Source organism: Orbicella franksi, chromosome 15 (assembly GCF_964199315.1).
Source record: "Orbicella franksi chromosome 15, jaOrbFran1.1, whole genome shotgun sequence".
NCBI classification, from domain to species: domain Eukaryota; kingdom Metazoa; phylum Cnidaria; class Anthozoa; order Scleractinia; family Merulinidae; genus Orbicella; species Orbicella franksi.
In genome coordinates this window covers 20,372,038-20,392,519 of record NC_138159.1, presented here as the reverse complement: position 1 = coordinate 20,392,519, position 20,482 = coordinate 20,372,038, and the positions used below count along the sequence as shown (strand labels likewise).

Genomic DNA, 20,482 nt, shown 5'->3' with positions numbered 1-20,482 from the left:
GTTATAATCATGTTTTCATATCTTTTTCCGCAGTTCAAATATATGATCTTTCTCATATTCACATGTAACAACGATGACTAACTAACAACTAAGGGTTCCTGATATTCAAGTCAGCAAATTATATCCCATCGTACTATAGAAAGAGTATGGTTAGAATCTTTTGATCTTCGAGCTTCTTGCGCACCCCGAAGGGACCGGAAGTGAAATCGCACCTCCATTCTCTATTTTCCAATTGCCCATAATTCAGACTGTTTGCCCCCCAAATTTTGCATAAACTATTGTTGTGAAATGCTCTTGGGAATATGCAGACCTCTCAAGAGTATTTCACAACAATGGTTTATGCAAAATTTGCGGGAGGGGGGGGGGGGGCAAACAGAGCGAATTATGGGCAATTGGGAAATAGAGAATAGATAACGTATTTTGGAAAGGCTACACCTTTCTTCTATCTCGCTCCAGGCTCCGTTCATTCTCGTCCCCAGTGATACTCGTTTTAAAATGTCGTTTCGCTGACCACGTGACCAAAGGATACGGAGGCCCTGGGTACGAGAGTGGACGCCATTCGTTTCGTTCCGTTACGACCGCTACGACATTTAAAGTAGATGAATTCTTTCACAGAGAAGTTCTCCTGAATACCTGTGGAGCTGCTTCGTTGAATAGCACTTGATGCTTCTGCCGATGAACCCGCGGTATTCAATTCTGCCAACGCCGGGTGAAGAGCGACTCAGCGCAGCTTAGCGGTTGGGTCTGCTTAGATTGATGAAATCTGTGATTGCCACGGACGCCAAGGGTATGTCCTGAAACTCCTCGAAAGTCGAACGTCGGTAAGTTTTTTCTATCCTTTGAAAACTTTCAAGCCAAATTTCATAGCCTTCTTTGTATTTTCTGGTACAGCATCTCCTTGCATTTTACAGGATTTTTGATTCAGAAACACGTCGGCCATTTTGTTTACATTTGGATCATGCATTATTCACTCGGCAGGGAGAAAATAATCGGTTATTATCCAATGATCCAGTTTTTAATAATATTCATTAGCCAGAGAGAGCGAACCAATCAGATTGCTTGAAACACCAAGATAACAGGGTGTGTATGTACTAATTCCCTTTGTTTGGTGTTTATTCATTCGGGATGTTCTGGCTGCAATGATGATGATTCGACCGGAAAGACACAATGAAAACACACAACCACGCTTTAATAGCTTTTTGATGAAGCTAACATTTGGCAAATTAAATCAATTTTTCTACTTTGTCTATAACCTAGCTTACAAATGTTTGTCATAATCTATATAACAGAAATCATGACTAGTAAATCTCTTGTATAATGAATGCTTTTTTTTCCTATGGCCTGATCTTCATCTCTGATTTCGTCAAAAAGTATTTGTACCCGGTCCAACTGTGCCACGTGATTCCCGCGGCATAATGCGCGGGATCTGTGTCGCTTCCATTGAGGTACAGACCATTAAGACTAGCCTTATGACATACGGCGTGCCACCAGCCACTTTTGAATGTTTTCGCGCAGTGCCCTTTCTTAAACTTATCGTTGTCCTGGTCTACAGTGGAGAACTTGCTGCCGCTTTCAAATGAGAATGAATCCCCTGCATCTCCATCTGTAAAAGGAAATGCAAAAAAAAAAAAAAGAAAAAGAAGATGACATAAAAACACTGATAAAACAAGCTACAATGGTAGGGGCGGTGAATGGCAAATAGGAGAACACGCAATGAAAAAACGCGGGGGGGGGGGGGGAGGAATGGGAGACTGCGAAAAGGCGAGACTAGCGTTTTTCTTTGTGAGTATGAAACATTTTGACTTCTTCAACTGTGAGACCGAGTCTTCAAAAAACAAAAAAATCGAAACTGCGAGACAGCTTAGTGAAATATAGCAAGACTGCGAGACGCACATAACCTCTAAAAAACGAGACCGCAAGACCCGCGAACAGTCGACGAAAATTTTGCAAGACCCATGGTTCTTGTAGGGTCATTCACCAATGTTGGAGGCAATGGTTGCCATGCACAGTACGCAAGAAACTAAAGTATGCTAGATCATGCCGGAACAAATCTTTCACCTGTGTATGTTCCACTTGTCATCTGGTACTTTTGATCAGCGCCTGCGACTGTAAATCCCTGATAAACAGCAAATCGAGTTCTCCCATCCGGGGCTCCGAGATCGAACCGAAGCGTGACTGGATTCTTGGCCAGCCGATGAATCCTGTCCAAACCAAGCCAGTATTCTCCTGATACGGTGCCGAAGCCATTTTGGTACTCCACCCATGTCCTATTGCTAAACCTCACGGAGCCATCGAAGCGCTTCTGAAGCACTGTCCAGCCTCCGCCGGGTGTGGTTTGGTCGCAGTAGACTGGGAACGAACCAAGTCCGTTTCCAGGGGTGATGTTATAAACGCCGCTGATGTTATATCCCGCGTTATATAGATCGGTGCAGTTGGCATAAACTGATAAAATAATTAAAAAATACAATTAAGTTGCTTTTAAAACATGTGAGCCGCAGGGGTTCAAATGTGTGCCACAGGTATGTCACTTAAACTAAAAGAAAGAAATATATCGAATAAACATAATAGGCTTAAAAATCCCAACTAGCGGGAGGCAGACCAGTTGGTTATTTACAAGCACGAATGAGGAATTGAACTAGGATCTACCGAGAAACAACTCCAACTTAGTAGTCAGAGCGGGACTTGAACCTACAACTTCCGAATTTCACGTCCAGCACCCTAACCACTCAGCCACGCTGGCACGCTGGAACTCCGCATCAAGAGGTCCGTGTTCGAGCATAGCCAGTTTCCTTGTGTTGAGTTCTCGAGCAAGACCCTTTACGCCCCTCCAGGCCCAGTTACGCTTTGATGAGTAGCATCTCCTGATCAAGAATGCCGGAAGGCAAATGTAATTTCAATTGTTATTGTCACTCTTATTTGTAAACTTATATAAATATCAATAAAATACAAAAAAAAAACAAAGAATGCCGGAAGATAAGCTTACTTGTTATTTTGACATTCCAACATATTTTCATTCTGCCAAATTAAAACTTTCTCGTCATCTTATTCGGTTCTGTGTTTCTGTAACATGACGTCACTAACCTGGCTCAGTCGGAGTCGGAGTTGGAGTCGGAATCGTAGTCGTCGTTTGTAAAGTCACGTGACCATTCCCTGCTCCAAAGCTGCAATTCTCAAGTTTTTCTTGAACGGCGTTTAGTTTTTCAGACATGTTTTTGACCTGAGCCCACAGGGTGGTCAGCTGGCTGGTGTGGTTGAAGATCTCTGGGATCAGTCTAGTGTAATTAAGAAGTTCGCTCACTTGCTGATTGTCTGGAGTTGCTTGAGACAGATTGATAAAAGAATTTTGAATCATTAGTAATACCATGCAATACCTTCAATTATTGTTGGCATATCAATATTGAGAAATGCGTTTGCAATAATGACCAGGGGCCCGTTTCTCGAAAGTCCCGAAAAGTTTTCGCACCCGGAAAGCCATAGCAAAATCTCAAACCTTTTATTCACATATTCTAAATATAAACAGAGGTTCTCTTCATAAAAGAAGTTTCAGGCGCATACACCTCTCTGCTTTTAGATTCAGATGAATTAAAAATGGCTTTACGGGCCCGAAAAGTTTCCGGGGCTTTCGAGAAACGGGCCCCAGGCCCCTGTTGTTCGAAGGCTGGATAGCGCCATCCACCTTTCGAACAACCTGAGCTACAGGGTTAACTTCGTGCCAGATGGGAGCGCGGATCCAGTTGCCCAGCAAAACCACAAGCTGTCAGTCGTTGCCTTTGGAACTTTGAGCGTAAAATACTCAATTATTTCTCCCAGCTTTGGCTACTGCCGAGCGCGCGGTTCTGTATTTGCGAACCATGTTACTAAGTAAGAAATCTCATGATACGAAACAGTGCTCGGTTGTAGTCGGAAGCTGGGAGGAGCCGCCGAACATTTGATTGACGGTAGCGAGAAACGCATTTGTTGGTTGAGCTTTGAATTTTAGAGTGCGCATTTTATTGAGAGGCGCAGTAAGTGTTAATTTCTACCTCTTATTGCTAGTTTTGGGTTTTAAATTGTTTTATTTTTGCACAAAAATGCCTGTCTTGATTAAAGGAGCTCAGTCACGGTATTTTGAGTTATTTTGGCCACGTACAAACTTACCTTTAAATTGAAGGGAACTAAAAAAGAATAGGTTACTAAGATAGAAAAACACCAAGGAGATAATAATAAGCCATAAAGGAACAAGGATTGTCAAGGATGGAGAAGATTAACAAGATTACAAACGATGACCTTTAAAAATTTAGGCAAAACTTTTCACGATGTGCTAAACGTGACGTAGCTCCTTTACGAGAGATCCGAAATAAAGGCAGTACCTCAGTTCAAGTTAGTGTGTCGCGTGGCCCTTCACGTCCTCAACAATAAATTTTTTTGTATGTTCGAGATAAGTCAGATTTAAATATTAAGGGAAAAAACTCTCGTTAACTCACCAGAACAGTACTGGGGCTGTTTTGGTATGAAAGAAGCCTGAATAGTTTGAGTTGGCGAGGGACACACAGTAACTGTCTGTGAGGGTTGGACAGTTGATACAGGGCTGTCTTGACACTTTGGATCTGCAGAGAAATCCAGTGAAAAATTGTCAGACAATGGTCACAAGAACGTTAAATTAAAACTCACGAATACCCGATCGATTCTACATTGTCTAATCGGTCAGAGAAAATTTCAAAATATCCTCAAATTGATAGAAAGAATTCCCGATTTTCATGGATATACAAATCAGAATACTTGCTAGAATAAGCACAACTGGTCTGAAAATTGTCACATGATGAGCTTGTTGCCGTAGACTGGAAAACGTTCATGGCTCGCTAGCATAGTCGGCGATCACGTGTTGTCTTGGCAATGTCTCGGTCGATAACCGCAGACTATATGCACACTAACGTCATCTCTGAGACGTGATTTATAGAAAATTATGGCTGTTTGATTTCGCAGACTGTGGCCGAGCGACTACAGTTTAAGAGACAAATTGCGACCAATCAGCGTTGTGAAGTCTTGGTAAGTCATTTTATGCATGCTGAGAATAAACTACGGATGACGAATATAATGGTCCTTTAAAAACCATGGGTCTCGCAAAATTTTCTTCGAATTTCACGGTCTCACATTCTCGATTTTTGGTGGTTATGTATGTCTCACAGTCTCGATTTTTTCACAAAGCTGTCTCAAAATCTCAATTTTTTGCAAGGCTAAGAATTTCTTGAAGTGCCGATTTGTTCGTTTGTTTGTTTTTATAAATGATGTGGGCATCTTAAAACTGATCTGAACGCCTCGCACTTGCACTTAAAACTCTTTGCGGTGTCGGTCTCACAATTTAAAAAGTCAAAATGTCTCGGGCTTGCAAAGAAAAACGCTAGTCTCGCCTTCTTCAAGTCTCGCATTTACCATTTACCATCTCCTATGCTTAGTGACTACGTTCCGATCCTTAAGTGTCTGGTTGCGATTTGCAGTGTGTTTCTATAAACTCTTGTGGCTTTTGATCCGGCGTTACTCCATCGATACAGCACTTACCATTTTTATCGTTACAGACATAGAACTTAATCCTCATGTTATGAGTGGCACATCTTCCACCTGAGGTTTGATCCAGGGACGTCTTTTGTCCATTAGAGGTAGCTGAAATGCAACAAAAACAAGTTCAGAAATCGGAGGCAGGACAAACAGAGCTCACGTTGAGGAATATACTGTTCGGAATATTGAAAAAACTGAGAAAAGTGGAAAATTACCAACACAAATCTAGAAGAAAACTGCATAGTATTTTTACATAGGTTTTAAAGAGATTTTTAGTTGTTGTATATTTTAGAGGCCCACAAGTTTGTTAGTTCTAAAAGTATAAGGTGTTTTACCCTCTGTAAATAAAGATTGGTTGACTGATGGATTGATTGATTGATATTCATTCTCTGACCTTCCGTTTTGCTCCAAACGAGTTAAAACACACCCACTCTCGAAACGCCAAATTTTCAGGTTAGCTTGGATTAAAATTTTATCAAATTCAAGATGATTTTTCTGTAATTATTCTAACCGTCTGCTGTTATTTTTACAATAAAATTACATAGTGTATCGTGTTTTACATTAGGAGACACGACACATTAATATCTAGAATTGCGTGGACTAAATTCAATTTTTGCCGGTTAACGCGATACAGCACCCTCTCTACGTGCAGACTACATTTAATTGTTTTAAAAGCTTAGTTTAAAACATGAACAATGTCTTAGCTCCTATTGCAATTCTGTGATTTTCGTTCGTCAGTAACCACGTAGATCTCATAGGATAGTGCACCCCTTTTGGTTGAGGAAAGTCTGTGTAAACCAACAACAACAACAACTGCTCCTCACACCAATAAAGAATACGCACGCATTGCGTGCCTATCAATCTTTTCTTTAGCGTCCGCGAGTGAGTCATCAGAATTGTTTACCTGTCTTTAGAAGGTTTCAAAGAAGCATTATGAACGTGAAAAGACAGATAATTTATGTTAGTTACCTACGATACGATACATTACTTTATTTAACGTGGAGCTACGCTTAGCTTACTAGCTAGTTTACAGGTTTACCTATGAAGAAATATTCCTTTCCAGACTCAAATTCCAAGCCATCCGGACCAACGGCGCTGAACCGCTGAAAGATTATACTGAAGCATTGCAGCTTCAGAGGAGTGTCGCATTTCATCAGAATTCTGTTGCCATAGTTAGAGGTGTTTACTGCGCATGTGTCATAAGCCTGTTTGTCCACTATCCACAGATTTTCATAAAGCTCTTCCAAGCGAATGCTCCCTTCGATAGCAGTCGGGATCATCGCGGGATTCGGGCAAACAATTTTGATCTTGCTGTTAGCCAGGACGGCCAACGAATAGTTGGTTTGAAATCTGTAAGAAATAAATCAACATAGAAGGAACTCAGTCACGCTATTTTAAGCCGGTAATTTTGGCCAGGTACAAAATTACGTTTAAATTGATCTGAAGGAAACCTGAAAATGGTAGTTTACTAAGACAGAAAAAAACACCAAAGAGATAATAATAACCCGTAAAGGAACAAGGATGGTTAAGGATTGGGAAGATTAACACGGATTACAACCGACGAACTTGAAAAATTTAGATTAATTTAGGCTAAACTTTTCGACATGCGCAAACTGTGACATAGCTCCTTTAAGGTATCAGTATAACCCATTTGACCATCCGCGCACAGTCCGCTCTAGCGTTCGTGGCTTTGACAAAAATCCATATAAACCGTATATTTACTGGAAGCTTAATAACTACAGATTATGACCTGACCTGTTTAAAACGGTAAAAATTTACCGTGTTTCGAAAATGTGAATATATTTACAAAGCTTCACGAACCCATAAATCAAGGTATACGCTCGCTAAATTTAGGTCGGAGAAAACGATTAACATGGCATCCGTTTCTTCACACATTGACCTCAAAAACCGTGTCTCAGATTTTTGGCACATGCGTTTGTTATTATTTTACAAGAGGATAAAGTTAGAAAAGGGAAAAAAATAGGACTGCCCGCGAAAAAAAGGCATAAATTTTTAATGAAAAGAGTAATCAGAATTCGCAGACACGGTTTTGTCGGCGATCGTTCTGACAACATTCTCTCCGAATTTCAGCCAATTTGGTCCAGGGGCTGCCGACCTGGAACTCGAAATGCACGTACAAGTCGCCTATTTTTTACTTTCGAGAAACAGAGAAAAAATAAAATTCGGCGGCATCCAAGTGTTATGAGATTATCACACCAAGGGAGACACCGCAGAGGAATCAACTTTCTGTATAACAATAGGACTGTGATAGTTAACATGGAACAGATACAAATTTCCGCGACGGCGCGCGGTAAATTATTCACCAGTGAATAAACCGCTTTTTCATCTGTGAAGTCAGAATTCCAAAGTTAGTAAACGTAAAATTATCTTTTGATTTACCATATTAGCGTTCGAAATTTTACGTATCGGTTGACTAATCTTCAAAATTATGACCATGTCACTGTTAACATGCCGAAGGCCCCTAGAAGGTTCCCGAGAAAATGCAAGCGCACAAAGGGAAACGTTGGAGAGGACGTCGTAAACGGGACTACATCGACTGATGTTGATGCAAAGGCAAAGATACTGGAAGAAATGACAATAGCTGGGTAAGAAAAAAAAAATGTTGCACTGCTGATTCTAATTTTGTACAATCGAACTGCCTTTCAATTTCGTCCACTTCTCTTCGTCAATCTCCTCTGCTTCGACAGTTTCTTGCAACAGTATTTTAGCGCGGCTTGCGCTCAATTCGGCTTGCTCGCTGTCTTCGTGATCGCGATCGTTGTCGCGTTCATCCAGCAATTTTTCTTGATTGTAAAACGAACCCTTTGCCGCTTTCCGCTAATTTAGCGGCCCACTCTTTGTTGAAAGTGTTTTTCGCCTTCTTTGGCCTTCCTTTAGCCGATGAAAACGGGCAAGATCGCTCTGTCTTCTTCGAAGACATCCGCCACTGATTATGGCGCGCAAATCGCGTGTCAACTCAGCATGATCTTGATGTCATGTGACTTCTTGCCTCGATAATTAATTCATTTGACAGAACTTGTCAACTCTCAATTAAGTAATTAATATGCAAAACAATCTTTCTCGCGCAATAATTAGCGGCAGATATAAGATTTTTTCGTGGAGTTTTTTTTTATCTTGAAGATTACTTTAAGATTTATCCAACCGCTTAAAAAAGTAAAATTATGCAAAATTGCAAATTTTCCCCTTACTGATATCTTAAGCGACGGAAAGAACGATCGTGGCATTTATCAGCCTTATTTCAAAACAATAGCTCTTCTGGAAAAATTGTTCAATGTTTCTGAGGTCATTTTGCAACGGGAAAACTTTGCAGAATGGCGTAGTTAAAAACTTACAAACAGTTCTCCGGCGCAGTTATGGCGGCAAACGAGCTGTTCGGTTATGTATCGATTGCAGAGTGGGACATTTAAAGGCCAAAGTTGCGCTGTGATTTGTTTCGATATGTGGCCAAGATCAATGAGTTCAGGCCTTGATTCTTAAGTGAAACGGACGCGTTGCGGATAGCCCGCAATCTCTTGAAACTTCAGTCAACTCGCGCTCTTAATTAATGCATAAGCAGATCCACGAGTCTAGGATATCTTCGCAAGTCCTTGTTTACGATCACTAGTAGAAACTGGCATATTGCGTGTCTCCCCCTGAATTGTTTTCTTTGATGTCACCATCTTTTAGTTTTGCATATGACCGCAGTGTGGCAGAGAGTTTTCGAAGTGTTTTAGCTATAAAGCCGCACGAGTATCTGGTAAGAAATCCTGCAGTGACCCTTAACGCAAATCTCGAAAACTAATCAAAGCTCTCACAGCTTTGATCAGTTAGGTTTTCGAGATTTGCGAGCAGTCGTTCAATGTAACGAAGAACTCGAACTCGGTCAGAGGTTTAGTAACAAAAGAAGAACGGAGGATTTGTTCGATACTACACAATCCCTAGTTATTCCATAGATCGGCAACGACATAAAAAAAAAGTTGTGAATTTGATTCGGCTTGGAACAATACTGCACTGTTTTATAAAGGACTTCTCGAACCAGATGAATAACTTCTATGCAATTCCAATCAAAAAATAAATAAATAAATAAAAAGAGCTATTAAATATAAAAACATTCGATATGTTAAACGAAAATTTTAAGTGGTTTTTAGCGTAATAAAATGCTATCTCAATTCTACAACTCGAGGGACAAAGAAAGCTGAATCAACCGAGCAAAGCATCGAATTTTATCGAGCAAAAAATATAACATCAGATTACTTACATTGGATTAAGAGGTGTCCAGTGAATTGAAGGATAAATATAGTGTGAAGTCGTCAATACGAAATGTAAAAGAAAGAATAAAATACGAAGGTCGCGCATTCTATTTCTGTTAAGAAAAGACTAGTGATTAAAATTCCGTTTTATTCCACAACAAATCTCATGACGTGTTCTAACACAAAGGTGTAATCTACGATGACGCGTTCTTCTTGAAGGTTTTTCAATGGCAAGTAACGTGAACCCCTTTGGAAAGGTTCGAGACTAAATTTTGCATGCTTGCTATGATATTTTTGTAGGGAACGGAGGTTGTGAATCGCCTCAGCATTTCTCTCTATGGTTACTTCATTTTTCTGTTTTAATAATTAGCACAATTCCGTGGTAAACATTGGTATTACAGCTTGTTTTCGTTTGCGGTACAAATTATAAAGAGTGGAATATTTTCGTTTGGCGTTTGACTTGGAATTGCTGGAAAAGATTTCAACTTGCAATAAAGATTTTTTTCCCGTTTGCTTTCACAGCGATCGCACTCATGGAAGACAGGTTTTTCACTTTCTGTTTCATCTACAATGAAAAAGACTTAATAAATCTATACAATGAGGGAATCGTGTACATTTAACACGTAGACATAAAATGTGACCCTGATCTGAACAAACAAATTGTCTTTTTAATCTGAACACAGGGTTAGAAAAATAATACTTGTTTTGGTACACGAGTATTTTAAGTTCGCTCGCTTAAAATCCGGGAATGTGCAGATGTACCAATTAGGCGCCGGATGCAAACTTGTCCGTGACCGAGAAAAGTCTTAAGTATATTTAAGTTTAATAGACTAAAAGACCTGAGGTTGATCTCTTTGTCCCGACCCTTGGCGAGGGGGTCTTTGCCCTTCATGAAGTTGCTTCCCCGACTGCTGAGACTGGTTTTGAAAGCTGTTGACATATTTTACATGGTCAGAGCAATGTTGTTTAAAACAATGTAATACGTTTACTTTTAAATTCGGTTAGATGGTATTAAAGACTGATTCACTTTTTCTAATCCTGTAGGGAGCGATTAAAAGCATAAATAACTGCATTCTTGAAATTGGCTGAATTGTTGGTTAGTGTCTTGAAACGTCCGAAGTGTTGACCGAAATTCTCTCTGACAACTACTGGCAAACTGTGGTCGACTTATAACCTTTCTGTGATCAAAAGACTAAACGTAATGAAAATTAAGTCGGAGTCACTTTTATCGAGTCCAGTCAGTGTTATTGCCGGAAAACTGAGAAATAAACAAACTGATTTTTAACTGACGACTGATTTTGTTTTTCTTTCAAAGTGTTGCCATTACACAGTTCAGATGTTTAAAATAAACATCTCTTTGGATAACCATGGCTTTTTAAGTTTTGAATTCCAGTGCGTCTCTGTAAACTTCCCCGCCAAATTATGCAATGTAAAACTTCAACGTAAGTCACTCGATTCTTTATCATTCTTGGTCTATGCTGTGAATTTGTCAAAAACTCTTTAAAACAGCGACTAACAGCACGAACTAAAATAGATCTGCTAAAATTCAGTACCTAATATAACTCTATGAAGTAACTTACATGGGGTTGTTTGAATCCCACAAAACGGAAGGATTGTTGCGAAAACCAAGAGCGCTGCAACCCAGTAAAATTAGTTGTAAAAGTTTCAACTTTCCGAAGACTTCCATAGCTTTCTGCTTTCTTCAACTGTTATGTTTGCGGCTAAATAGTTTGTGCCTTTGAGTGAATGCAAAGTTTCAAAGTAGATTAGGTTTAATTTCAATAACAAAGATGAAAGAACATATCGCGTCAACCTTTATTGTGATATGCGCTGTGTAAACAGTTATAAGCAAACAATTTCCTCTACTTTGTTGTTTTTGCGAGTGCTTCACTCCGGAATGCACGTAAACTAAATGATCTTTTTTTTAAGCAGCTCAGCTGTCATCTTTCATTGCGAAATCGTAGTACAAAATTTCTCTTCTTAGCTCCGGCTCGATTACTTCCTTCAACCAAACTGCTTCATGTTAAACGAAATTCTCATGTTATCGGTGGGGTTATATCTACAACACACATATATGTCCTTGTAAAAAATAAACTGGGCAGATTTCGCTAGTGTATGCATACAAGTATGTACATCTGCTTTGAGAATATCCAGGGTGGGGTGGGTAGTGAAGGAATGTCCGTCGTCACTCGTGTTCACAGTTATCAAAACAGCACATTTTAGTAATTGCTAATCGACTGTAAACTTCTTAATTTTATTCCTACTCAGTACTGCCTTGGAATTTCCGGTCCCCTGAGGTAACCATTTAGTAGACCCCAAATTCGTCAGATACCATGGCAATTCGGCCACCTCTTGTTTTCCGCATTTCGGATTTGTTGTCTAGTTGTGTTTTGTTTTCACGTTTTTTGTACTCAAAGTCAAACTATATACAGTTTAAAATATGATATGTACGTTAGAAGAGCGATCTGGAGATGTTCTGAAGTGGCGGTTTCAATACGGGTTCTTACCCTTTCCTCGCGGGTTTTCGGGTCAGCTTCCTCCGTCATTGGGTACCAGTCCCTAGCTGTGTCTCTGCCCATAAGACGCCTGGTCGATGTAACCATGCATAACAGCACGTAAATCTACTTTTAGGACCGAAATACAGTGGTTGTTTTAAGGTTATGAGGCTTTCACTGTTATGCAAAAGTGATCTTCGAGGATTTTAAACGCTCTCAAAGTGATGGAAGTATTTTAAAACAGATCAAATTCACAACCCTCGACAATATTCTGAACATCAAGGAACACGCAGCTGTCCGTAAGCCTACATTGTTGGGCTGAGATTGAGTCAAGTGTTTCACGTGGAATTTACAGGTGAGTTAAACGGATTGCTTGTATTTCTTAAATAAAGTTACATTAGTTTATGTGGCGAGAAACTAGGCATTTTTGTCACCGAGCATGTTTAACACTTGAGATTCTATTTCAATTTGTTAGCTAGGGGATAACTCAATTGTTTTAATACATCCGGCTACGTGTCAAGAGATCGTGAAATCAAATTGTATTGTAGATACATTGAAGTCTGTCACGTAAGTTTGTTGTCCAATTTTGATCTTTGAGGGCTGTTTCACTCGCTGTGATCCCCGACAGGCAGTGGAAAACTAGTTTCTATTAACCACAAATATTAAATTTAGGGGTGTCTGGAAAACCCGAATAGCGAATATCGAGTAGTCGCGAATAGCGAATAGCGAATAGTCCCGAATAGTGCAAATAGTCTCGAATAGTGCGAATAGTGGCGAACAGTCGCGAAAAGTGGCGAATAGTGACGAATAGTCGTCAATAGTCACCGCTTTAGATCTAATATCCTGCGGTAATTAATTATCCAAATAAGCAACAGAATTTCAGTGAGTTTATTACCTTTTCTTCTCCGGACTCAGGCTAGTAGGCTGTCCATCGCCGACATTAAGAAAACAGAAAAAACAAGGATAACCTAATAAAGACGTATTTACGCTTTTGCAGCGGTTAAAAGAGAAGAAATTACGTTTAGAAACACCTTTTGTCCTGATAAGCGTCTGTGCTTTTTAGCGGAAAAATCCCATCCTAAGTTGCTACGAGGTTAACTGCAAGATACTGGGTACCCTATTTGTTACTATTTGCCACTATTTGCCACTATTCGCCACTATTCGAGACTGTTCACCACTATTCGCACTATTCGTACTATTCGCTATTCGCTATTCTGGACTATTCGCTGTTCGCTATTCGCGACTATTCGCTATTCGCTCTTCAGGTTTTCCAGACACCCTAAATTTAGTTCAGGCTGCTCTCATCTCAAAGTCATTCTGGCTTGGCAACAATAAAACCAAATTGCCATAGATAGCAAATTTGTCTACATTAGCTCAAATCTTTGGTCGATATACCTAAAGGTCACATAACTTTTGATATTTTTTAGTCTTTTTTTATTAAAATTTAAAACCTTTAATTATCTATTTGTGGTCAAATTTGCAACATTATGTTAATTTTTCCTAACAGCCGAGTTTATGTTCAATCAAAGACATGTGGATTTATTGGAGGGTGCTAATGAGGCACTAATTATGCCAATGAACTGATAAAGAAGTATGTTTGTTATTATACTTTAGTTATAAATTGTTACAAAATAAATTAAATTGCCAAAGACATGATTGGAAGTTATCTTGTCCTCCACTGAAAATGGGCCAGCATGATGGACTAAAACAAATTCAATGGCAATCAATGAATAATTCTTCCAAAATAACAATAATTTCTGACCAGTTTTACTTCACTTTATAGACTAATAGTTGTGCTTCAAGATAATTGCTCTATTTTTGAAAATCCAAATACAGTTGAACCTCGCAATTAAGTGGACACGCTTAGGATAAGTCTTGGAGAGGTGTCTGCCTATGGGAGGTTAAAAAATGCAGTGTTTGTATTTGGCTGGGACCATTACTAAGTGTCTGCATAGAGGGTTGTACAGGGTATTCTCCTGATGCGTGATTAGCTGATTTTATTTTCCGTGAAACATGAATTTAAAAAATTATTCCTCATGATCCGTGACCTGAAGGTTTTGCGAGACCCGAGAAGAACTTGAATTATTAACTGATATTCGTGATTTCAACACTCTAGTCTACGTGATTTTGAGACGCAAGCCCTCCAAATGGCTAGAAACGTCTATTGAGAGTGATTTAGGTATGCGATTTGCAATATGGAGCCTTGACTTCGCCTTTATGATTTTGCTTTCTTCAAACAGTTTTTCTAGTGTAAGAGCAGGTTATTAAAAAGAGTATATGACTTGCTTATTTTTGTGAATCAGGAAAATGAAATTTTGATGTCTGTGATCTGTGATTCGCTATTTTTTCCATTCCTGAACCGTGCCAGAGACCCCCTCCCTGTACGACCCTCTACATAAGAGAGGTGTCTCAGTGCATGCGGGAGTATAAAAATATAGTGTTTGTAAATTGTGGCTGGGACCATTGCTACCTGTCTGCTTATGGGACATGTCTGCGTATGGCAGTTATCCGTTAGCGGTTGTTCAACTGTACTGATATATTAAGAAGTTCTTGAAGTCATATGCCTCGTGGATGACTAAAATTTTTAATTGCTCTTTGTGTCAGATCATTCCTACCTAAATTGTTTTTTTTAACTTGTTCATTCGCAGTATTTTGCAGTCAGTAGGTCAATATTTAAGGTCATTTCCCGGTATTGCATTGTGCATCCTTACTGCACATAATTTATGGCGTCATTAGCACGCGTTTGTGCACACGTACATTGAAAACATGACTGATTTGCCTTGATATTGAGTTCTGTCAGTTGAAAATTGGCTATAGCTCACCAATGAGCTCGGGCACCCCAAATTTTTTTCCAGTCACTTTAATCAACTAATCATTAGCTTTGCGTGAGAAAAGACTGATCTGATTTCTATTGTCGATAATTGAATAAATAAGGAAAATAGCAGCTGCACTGTAGTCTTTTCTATTTTGCAGTTTGATAGCTGTGGCAAGCATTTTGGTTCCAATATTTTAACAAGGAATCAGCTGTCTGTCAAAATCAAACTTAAAAAGTTTATTTGTGTCCGAAACAAGTTTTGACTGTAGTTTGAGGTGTGTTTTCATGAGTCTGGGCTCACAAAGAGTTTACAATAACTTGGAATGCGTTCTTGTAATAAGCATTGAATAATGCTAAAATGGGACATTTTCAATGCCTCACTGCTCCTTAACGAGCATGGGCACCCCCCCTTTTTTTATAAATAAAGTTCTCCTATGATAACTATTCATTGGACAAAGTTTGAACAAAAATCAATGGCAGTTTTATTTCAGGGGAATTACCTTAATCGGTCAGTGTAAAACTCAGACTGTGGGCTGTATGACTGCGTACTGTAGACCAAGGGTAAAATGCAGACTGAAGGTAAAATGAGGACTGCAGACTTCAGACTTTTTAAGTATATAATATTATCATGTTATTTCCATAACTATAAAGAGCCTGCTCTCCAGTTTGCCTGAATATCACTCTGGTTAGCCTGAATAATACTCCAGTTAGCCTGTTTAAAGTTAGCTCTGTTAGTTCTCAATGATGGAAATGGTAACATGATTCAGTGAAAGTCCACAGTCTTCATTTTACCCGTGGTCTGCAATCTGCATTTTACACTTGGCCTGCAGTCTGCAGTCCACAGCCTGCCATTTTATACTGCCTGACATTTAATACAAGTAGTTGTAACTTTTGTTAATCCAGACCTTATCACCATGCCTCCCCTCAATTGAGACCACACACCTAGTTGAAAACAGTTTTATACCCTATTCATGAATGGCTGCCAATTAAAAATTATTTTGTAAGTATTAAAATTAGCCCAACTTACCTCGTTTTTGAGTTGATAATTCGAAATCATTTTTCTCTCAAATGAGGTTAGTGGGGCTAATTTAAATGTATACAAGAGAATTTTAAATTGGCAGCTATTTATGAATAGGGTCTATTGTTATGGCTAGATGTATAATCTGGATTAGGTGATATATTGGTAAAGCTTAGTCTGGGCTTTATGTATCAATATGAACAATGAGTTGTTCATTGATGATTTAGTTGTACTTATTTGTCTGAGTAATCTTACCTAGAGGACCTGTTTGTTTATTCAACCAACTTAAATACGTACATGTACTTGCAGAAAAATTGGGTGGGGGTCTGCGGCCTGCTTCCCATGCTCTTCTGAACACTGGAATTAAACCCTTAAATGAGACCAATCTGGGTGTGGCTCAGCTTTATTTGACCCTGAAAAGGAACCACTTAAAATGGCATAGGCTCGATTATCAGCCGCTGTTTGGTAAAGGAGCCTGCGCTAGTACGCCGGACTCGGGTTTACTTTGACAGCTAAAAATAGCAGCGTTTCCTCCTGAACAGCCTAAGTGAAACCAGAATCCTTGAGTTACAGCCGGCCTAGAGGAGACGACGACCATCCAAGACCTGTTCAAACGGGAGGACTGGTTTCTGTCAATAGGTGACTCTGAGGTTTCCAGCTAGCAAGAAATTAGCTGGGTAACAGATATCAATTTTCAGACCCGTAGGGTTCCCCTGACGGGATAAAGTTTGTTGTTGTTGTTGTTAGTTGTGTAATAGTAGTCCAGTTAACTTATAATGTAGAAAAGCACCAAAGAGGTTACAAGCATTCTGTTGACGTGAGCTGTTAAGTAGCTCTTTTGACGCTGTTTTCGTTTCTTTGATTTGTTTAGCAAAGATTTATGAGGAAGAAATGGCTGAAAGTGTAGATTCTCCAGAACATAGCTCGGCCGGATCTGTTGACGACGATTTCGTGAACAATTGGAAGAATGAGCGCATGTTGAGAGAGAAAGAGATCTCTAGCGAAGTGAAATCACAGTTGCAAAGTGAGTGCAAAGCCTTTGGTGGCGAAAGACAGGCGTCAAAGAGATGGGAAGAAGCCACAAAAATGATTGCTTATCAAAGAGCCAAGGAGAAAGAAGGGACAGAAAACAACGAAAGCAAAAGGGATAAACTGCTTCAAGAACAGAAGAGATTGAAGGACGAATGGCTTAGAGAAGAAATGGAAAAGAAACGACAGCTTGAGCAGCTTCGGCAAGCGGAGAAAAGTAAGGCGAAAGAAGAAGCAGATAAACTTGTTTCTTTAGAAATGCAAAGGATACGTGAAACTGAGACTGCGAAACAACAAGAAAGTCAAGACTTCTTCGCAAAAGAGCAGGAGAGGCGACTGCAAGAAGAAGCGAAGAAAGCTGCAGAAGAACAAAAACGACTTGAGAAGCAGAAACAAGTTGGACGTGAAAAACTGAAACACACAGAGCAAGAAATGGAACGAGCGATGCTAGAACAAAAACGGAAACAAGACGAACAGAAGAAACAGGAAGTAGAGTGGGTGAATTTTACAGAAGATTTGAAACGTAAACAAGAAGAGAAAGCCAAAGTAGAAGCCGAGAAGCAAAAACACTGGCAACTGGAAAAACACAAAGAGAACGAGGAGATCAATCAGTATGTTGAAACAAGGAGAGCAGTGGAGTCTCAAAAGAGGAAGGAGTTTGAAGAAGAAAGACATAAGACGTCTGAAGAAGCCCGCTTGTTAGAGACAGAAGTAAGACAACAGTTTTTGACCAAGAAGGAGAAAGTTGTGACGGAGTTGTTACAGAACGACCTGGCGAAGGAAGAGGCAAGAAAGAGAGAAGAAGCAGATAGAAAGCGAAGAGAACGAGAAGAAAAAAGGCAAGAGGATGAGAGACGCAAGTTAGAACTAGAAGAGCAGTTAATGGCGAATGAGAAAGAGAAACGTGAAAAGGAACAACGCATCAAGGAGCAGGAGTGGAAAAGATACCTGGATCAATTGAGAGAGAAAGAAGACGAGAAGACGCAGCGAGATACAGCGCAGCAAAAGCGAATGGCGGAGCAGCGAAAAGAAGATGAAGCGAAGGCTGCAGAAATGGCTGAAACACAACGGCGCGCTCGAGAACAGCGACAGAGAGAAGAACATGAAGCCATGAAAATCGCGGAAAAACAGCGGCTTGAACAAGAACAAAAGAGAAAGGAACTGGAGAAGGAGAGAGAAGAAGCTAAGAAACGGGTATTGCAGCAAGATCAAGAGAAAAGAGAGCAGGAAAAAGCGAAACGAGACCTTGCGATGCGGAAACAAGAACAGGAAGAGAAACTTAGAGAAGCCAACAAGGCGAAACAAGAACATGAAAGAAAGAAACTCTTGGAAGTGCAACGCAAGAGACTTGAGCATAGCGAAACTCAGGCGGCAATCATTGAAGCCGAGCTGCAGGAACAAAGAAACAGGCAAGATGAACGATCTAAAGGAGCGGCCGACAGCAGCAAGATGCTGCTGGAAGAAAGTCGAAGGTTGGAGGAGAAATTTCGTGAAGAAGCTGACAAGAGAAAGCGGGAACGCGACGAGATACAGAAGAAAGAACTGCTAGAGCTCAAGCGAGCCGAGGAAGAAATGATGAAAAAAGCGCAGGCTTTGAGAAAGCAAGGTTCCTTTAGCAATAGTGACCGACAGGGTTCTTCTGCGTCTGCTGAAGGTGATACAAGTAATGAGACTCAGGGCAGGTGGAAAAAAGGTTTTTTTGCGACGCTTTTTGGGCGTAAGTAAGATTTCAGAACGCGTGTGCAAGATTCTTCCCTCGCCATTGGATTTTCTTATATCGCAAAAGTTAAGCCTAGTCTACACGAGCAATTTTTGTGTAACAATTTTTATGTGGCAAATATGTTTGATCGTATAGCTGGCACAGCACATATTTGTCAGCAATTCAAAGTTTAGTGCGCCAGTGATGACTTTAGACAGCAGAGATACGCAGAAACAAGGCGAGGCTGCGTAGTCACCGCCCCACCCCACCTCCCCCCCCCCCCCTACCCAAAAAATTATGGCGCCTACGAACATGTTTGCCACATTTTATGTGACGATTCGTCTACACGGGCAATTTTTCGTATGTGACAACTTTTATGTCACATAAAAGCTAACACGCTAGCTTTTCAGCAAATAAATTCGTCACATAGAAATTGGCCAATTTTCCTCGTCTACACGAGCAAAAAAGAATTTCCACATAAAAATTTGCCTTTAGATCTTAAACGCGTGGCAAAATACCTGTTTTTAGATTGTCCTGTTCGTTCATTTTAGAATTTATATATTCTGTGGAACGAGATTTTATTTTTCAAAATGATAATTTCGCAGTATTTATACCAACTTTTAATTGCATGTTGTTTCCATGCATTTGTATTTAATCTTTTCGCGGCGGACTTTGAGGGATTTTTTCATACGGACAAATGTATGGAGCACTAAAAACTCGCCATGAATACTGACTGAATGTTTCAAAAATAATTGTTATTTTCCGATTGGAAGAGAACGTGTCATGTGTCGTGGATCAAAACTCTGGGCCCGGTTGTTCGAAAGCAGGTTAGCGCTAAACCAGGATTAAAAGTTAACCGAAGTATTAATTTTTTCTTACATAAAAATGTTTTTCACTTCTTATATTTTGTGGAGTTTGATATTATTTAAACTCAAAACTGAAGGGCAAACAATATAAACAGAAAACAGCACCGGCAAGTTGCAAAACTCAAATCAAAATTCTCGCTAATCCTGGGTTAGCTTAATCGGGATTTGAACAACCCGGCCCCGCAGGGTTTTTTTTTTTCTATTTTTGTGTTGAGAGACATAACAAAACACTTATTTTGACTGGCCCGCGGGAAACAGTGAGTTTTGTTTTCCCTCAACCCTCAATGTTCCCCTCGGCGACATTGAGGGTCTCGGGGAAACACAACTCACTGTTTCCCTTGGGGTCAGTCATTAAGTGTTTATTGTTAAATCTCAGGTCAGTTACGTCACTGAAGTAAATATAAAATTTTAGCGTAAAATGGTATGAACAAATCGTTCAAGAGGGGATAAATGGTAAGAGGGGTCCCCCATGTAGACCTTATTCCCAAGGCTATCTCTCTCAAGGCATTTTTAGATCACTTCCGGTTTCGCACATCCCAGGAAGGACTAAAAACAGCCAATCCTGTGGCGCGAAGTTTGCGCGTGGCTTTACACGCATTTTTATCGTCGACGAAACTTCCACGCAACGCGCGTGGTAGAATTATCCACGGAGGAACTGGGTGCCGTATCTAAAAACAACTTTAGAGGGGTTAGAGGGAAAATAAGGCCCGTATGGGCGATGAACTCTCTTACTCTTTATCTACTCTTGGTAAACTACATTGTCGCGAAATTTTCGACA

General features: G+C 40.0%; 2 protein-coding genes across 2 annotated transcripts; one reads left to right on the top strand and one right to left on the bottom strand.

Annotated features, from left to right (window-relative positions):
- Positions 1–815: 815 nt before the first annotated feature.
- Positions 816–11,498, bottom strand: LOC145469408 (angiopoietin-related protein 7-like). The gene is made up of 7 exons (XM_081453113.1): positions 11,363–11,498; positions 6,572–6,882; positions 5,536–5,637; positions 4,464–4,586; positions 3,082–3,318; positions 2,059–2,442; positions 816–1,603 (listed from the first exon to the last, which is right to left on the bottom strand). Exons 1-7 carry the CDS (start codon positions 11,467–11,469, stop codon positions 1,335–1,337), a joined length of 1,533 nt encoding a protein of 510 aa, XP_081309239.1. The 5' UTR covers positions 11,470–11,498; the 3' UTR covers positions 816–1,334.
- Positions 11,499–12,408: 910 nt separating this feature from the next.
- Positions 12,409–19,132, top strand: LOC145469312 (uncharacterized). Its single transcript, XM_081452996.1, has 2 exons — positions 12,409–12,632; positions 16,982–19,132. The coding sequence occupies exon 2, from the start codon at positions 17,002–17,004 to the stop codon at positions 18,862–18,864; it is 1,863 nt and encodes a 620-aa protein (XP_081309122.1). The 5' UTR covers positions 12,409–12,632; positions 16,982–17,001; the 3' UTR covers positions 18,865–19,132.
- The last annotated feature ends 1,350 nt before the right edge of the window (positions 19,133–20,482 follow it).

What these genes read in the sequence shown, in the direction of transcription:
- LOC145469312 (XM_081452996.1), top strand. Translation starts at nt 17,002, where the DNA reads ATGGCTGAAAGTGTAGATTCTCCAGAACATAGCTCGGCCGGATCTGTT.
- LOC145469408 (XM_081453113.1), bottom strand. Translation starts at nt 11,469, where the DNA reads ATGGAAGTCTTCGGAAAGTTGAAACTTTTACAACTAATTTTACTGGGT. An exon ending in TGGGATTCAAACAACCCCAT is followed by an intron (nt 6,883 to 11,362) that starts GTAAGTTACTTC and finishes TATTTCTTACAG; the next exon opens with ATTTCAAACCAACTATTCGT. An exon ending in ACAGCCCCAGTACTGTTCTG is followed by an intron (nt 3,319 to 4,463) that starts GTGAGTTAACGA and finishes ATCTGTCTCAAG; the next exon opens with CAACTCCAGACAATCAGCAA.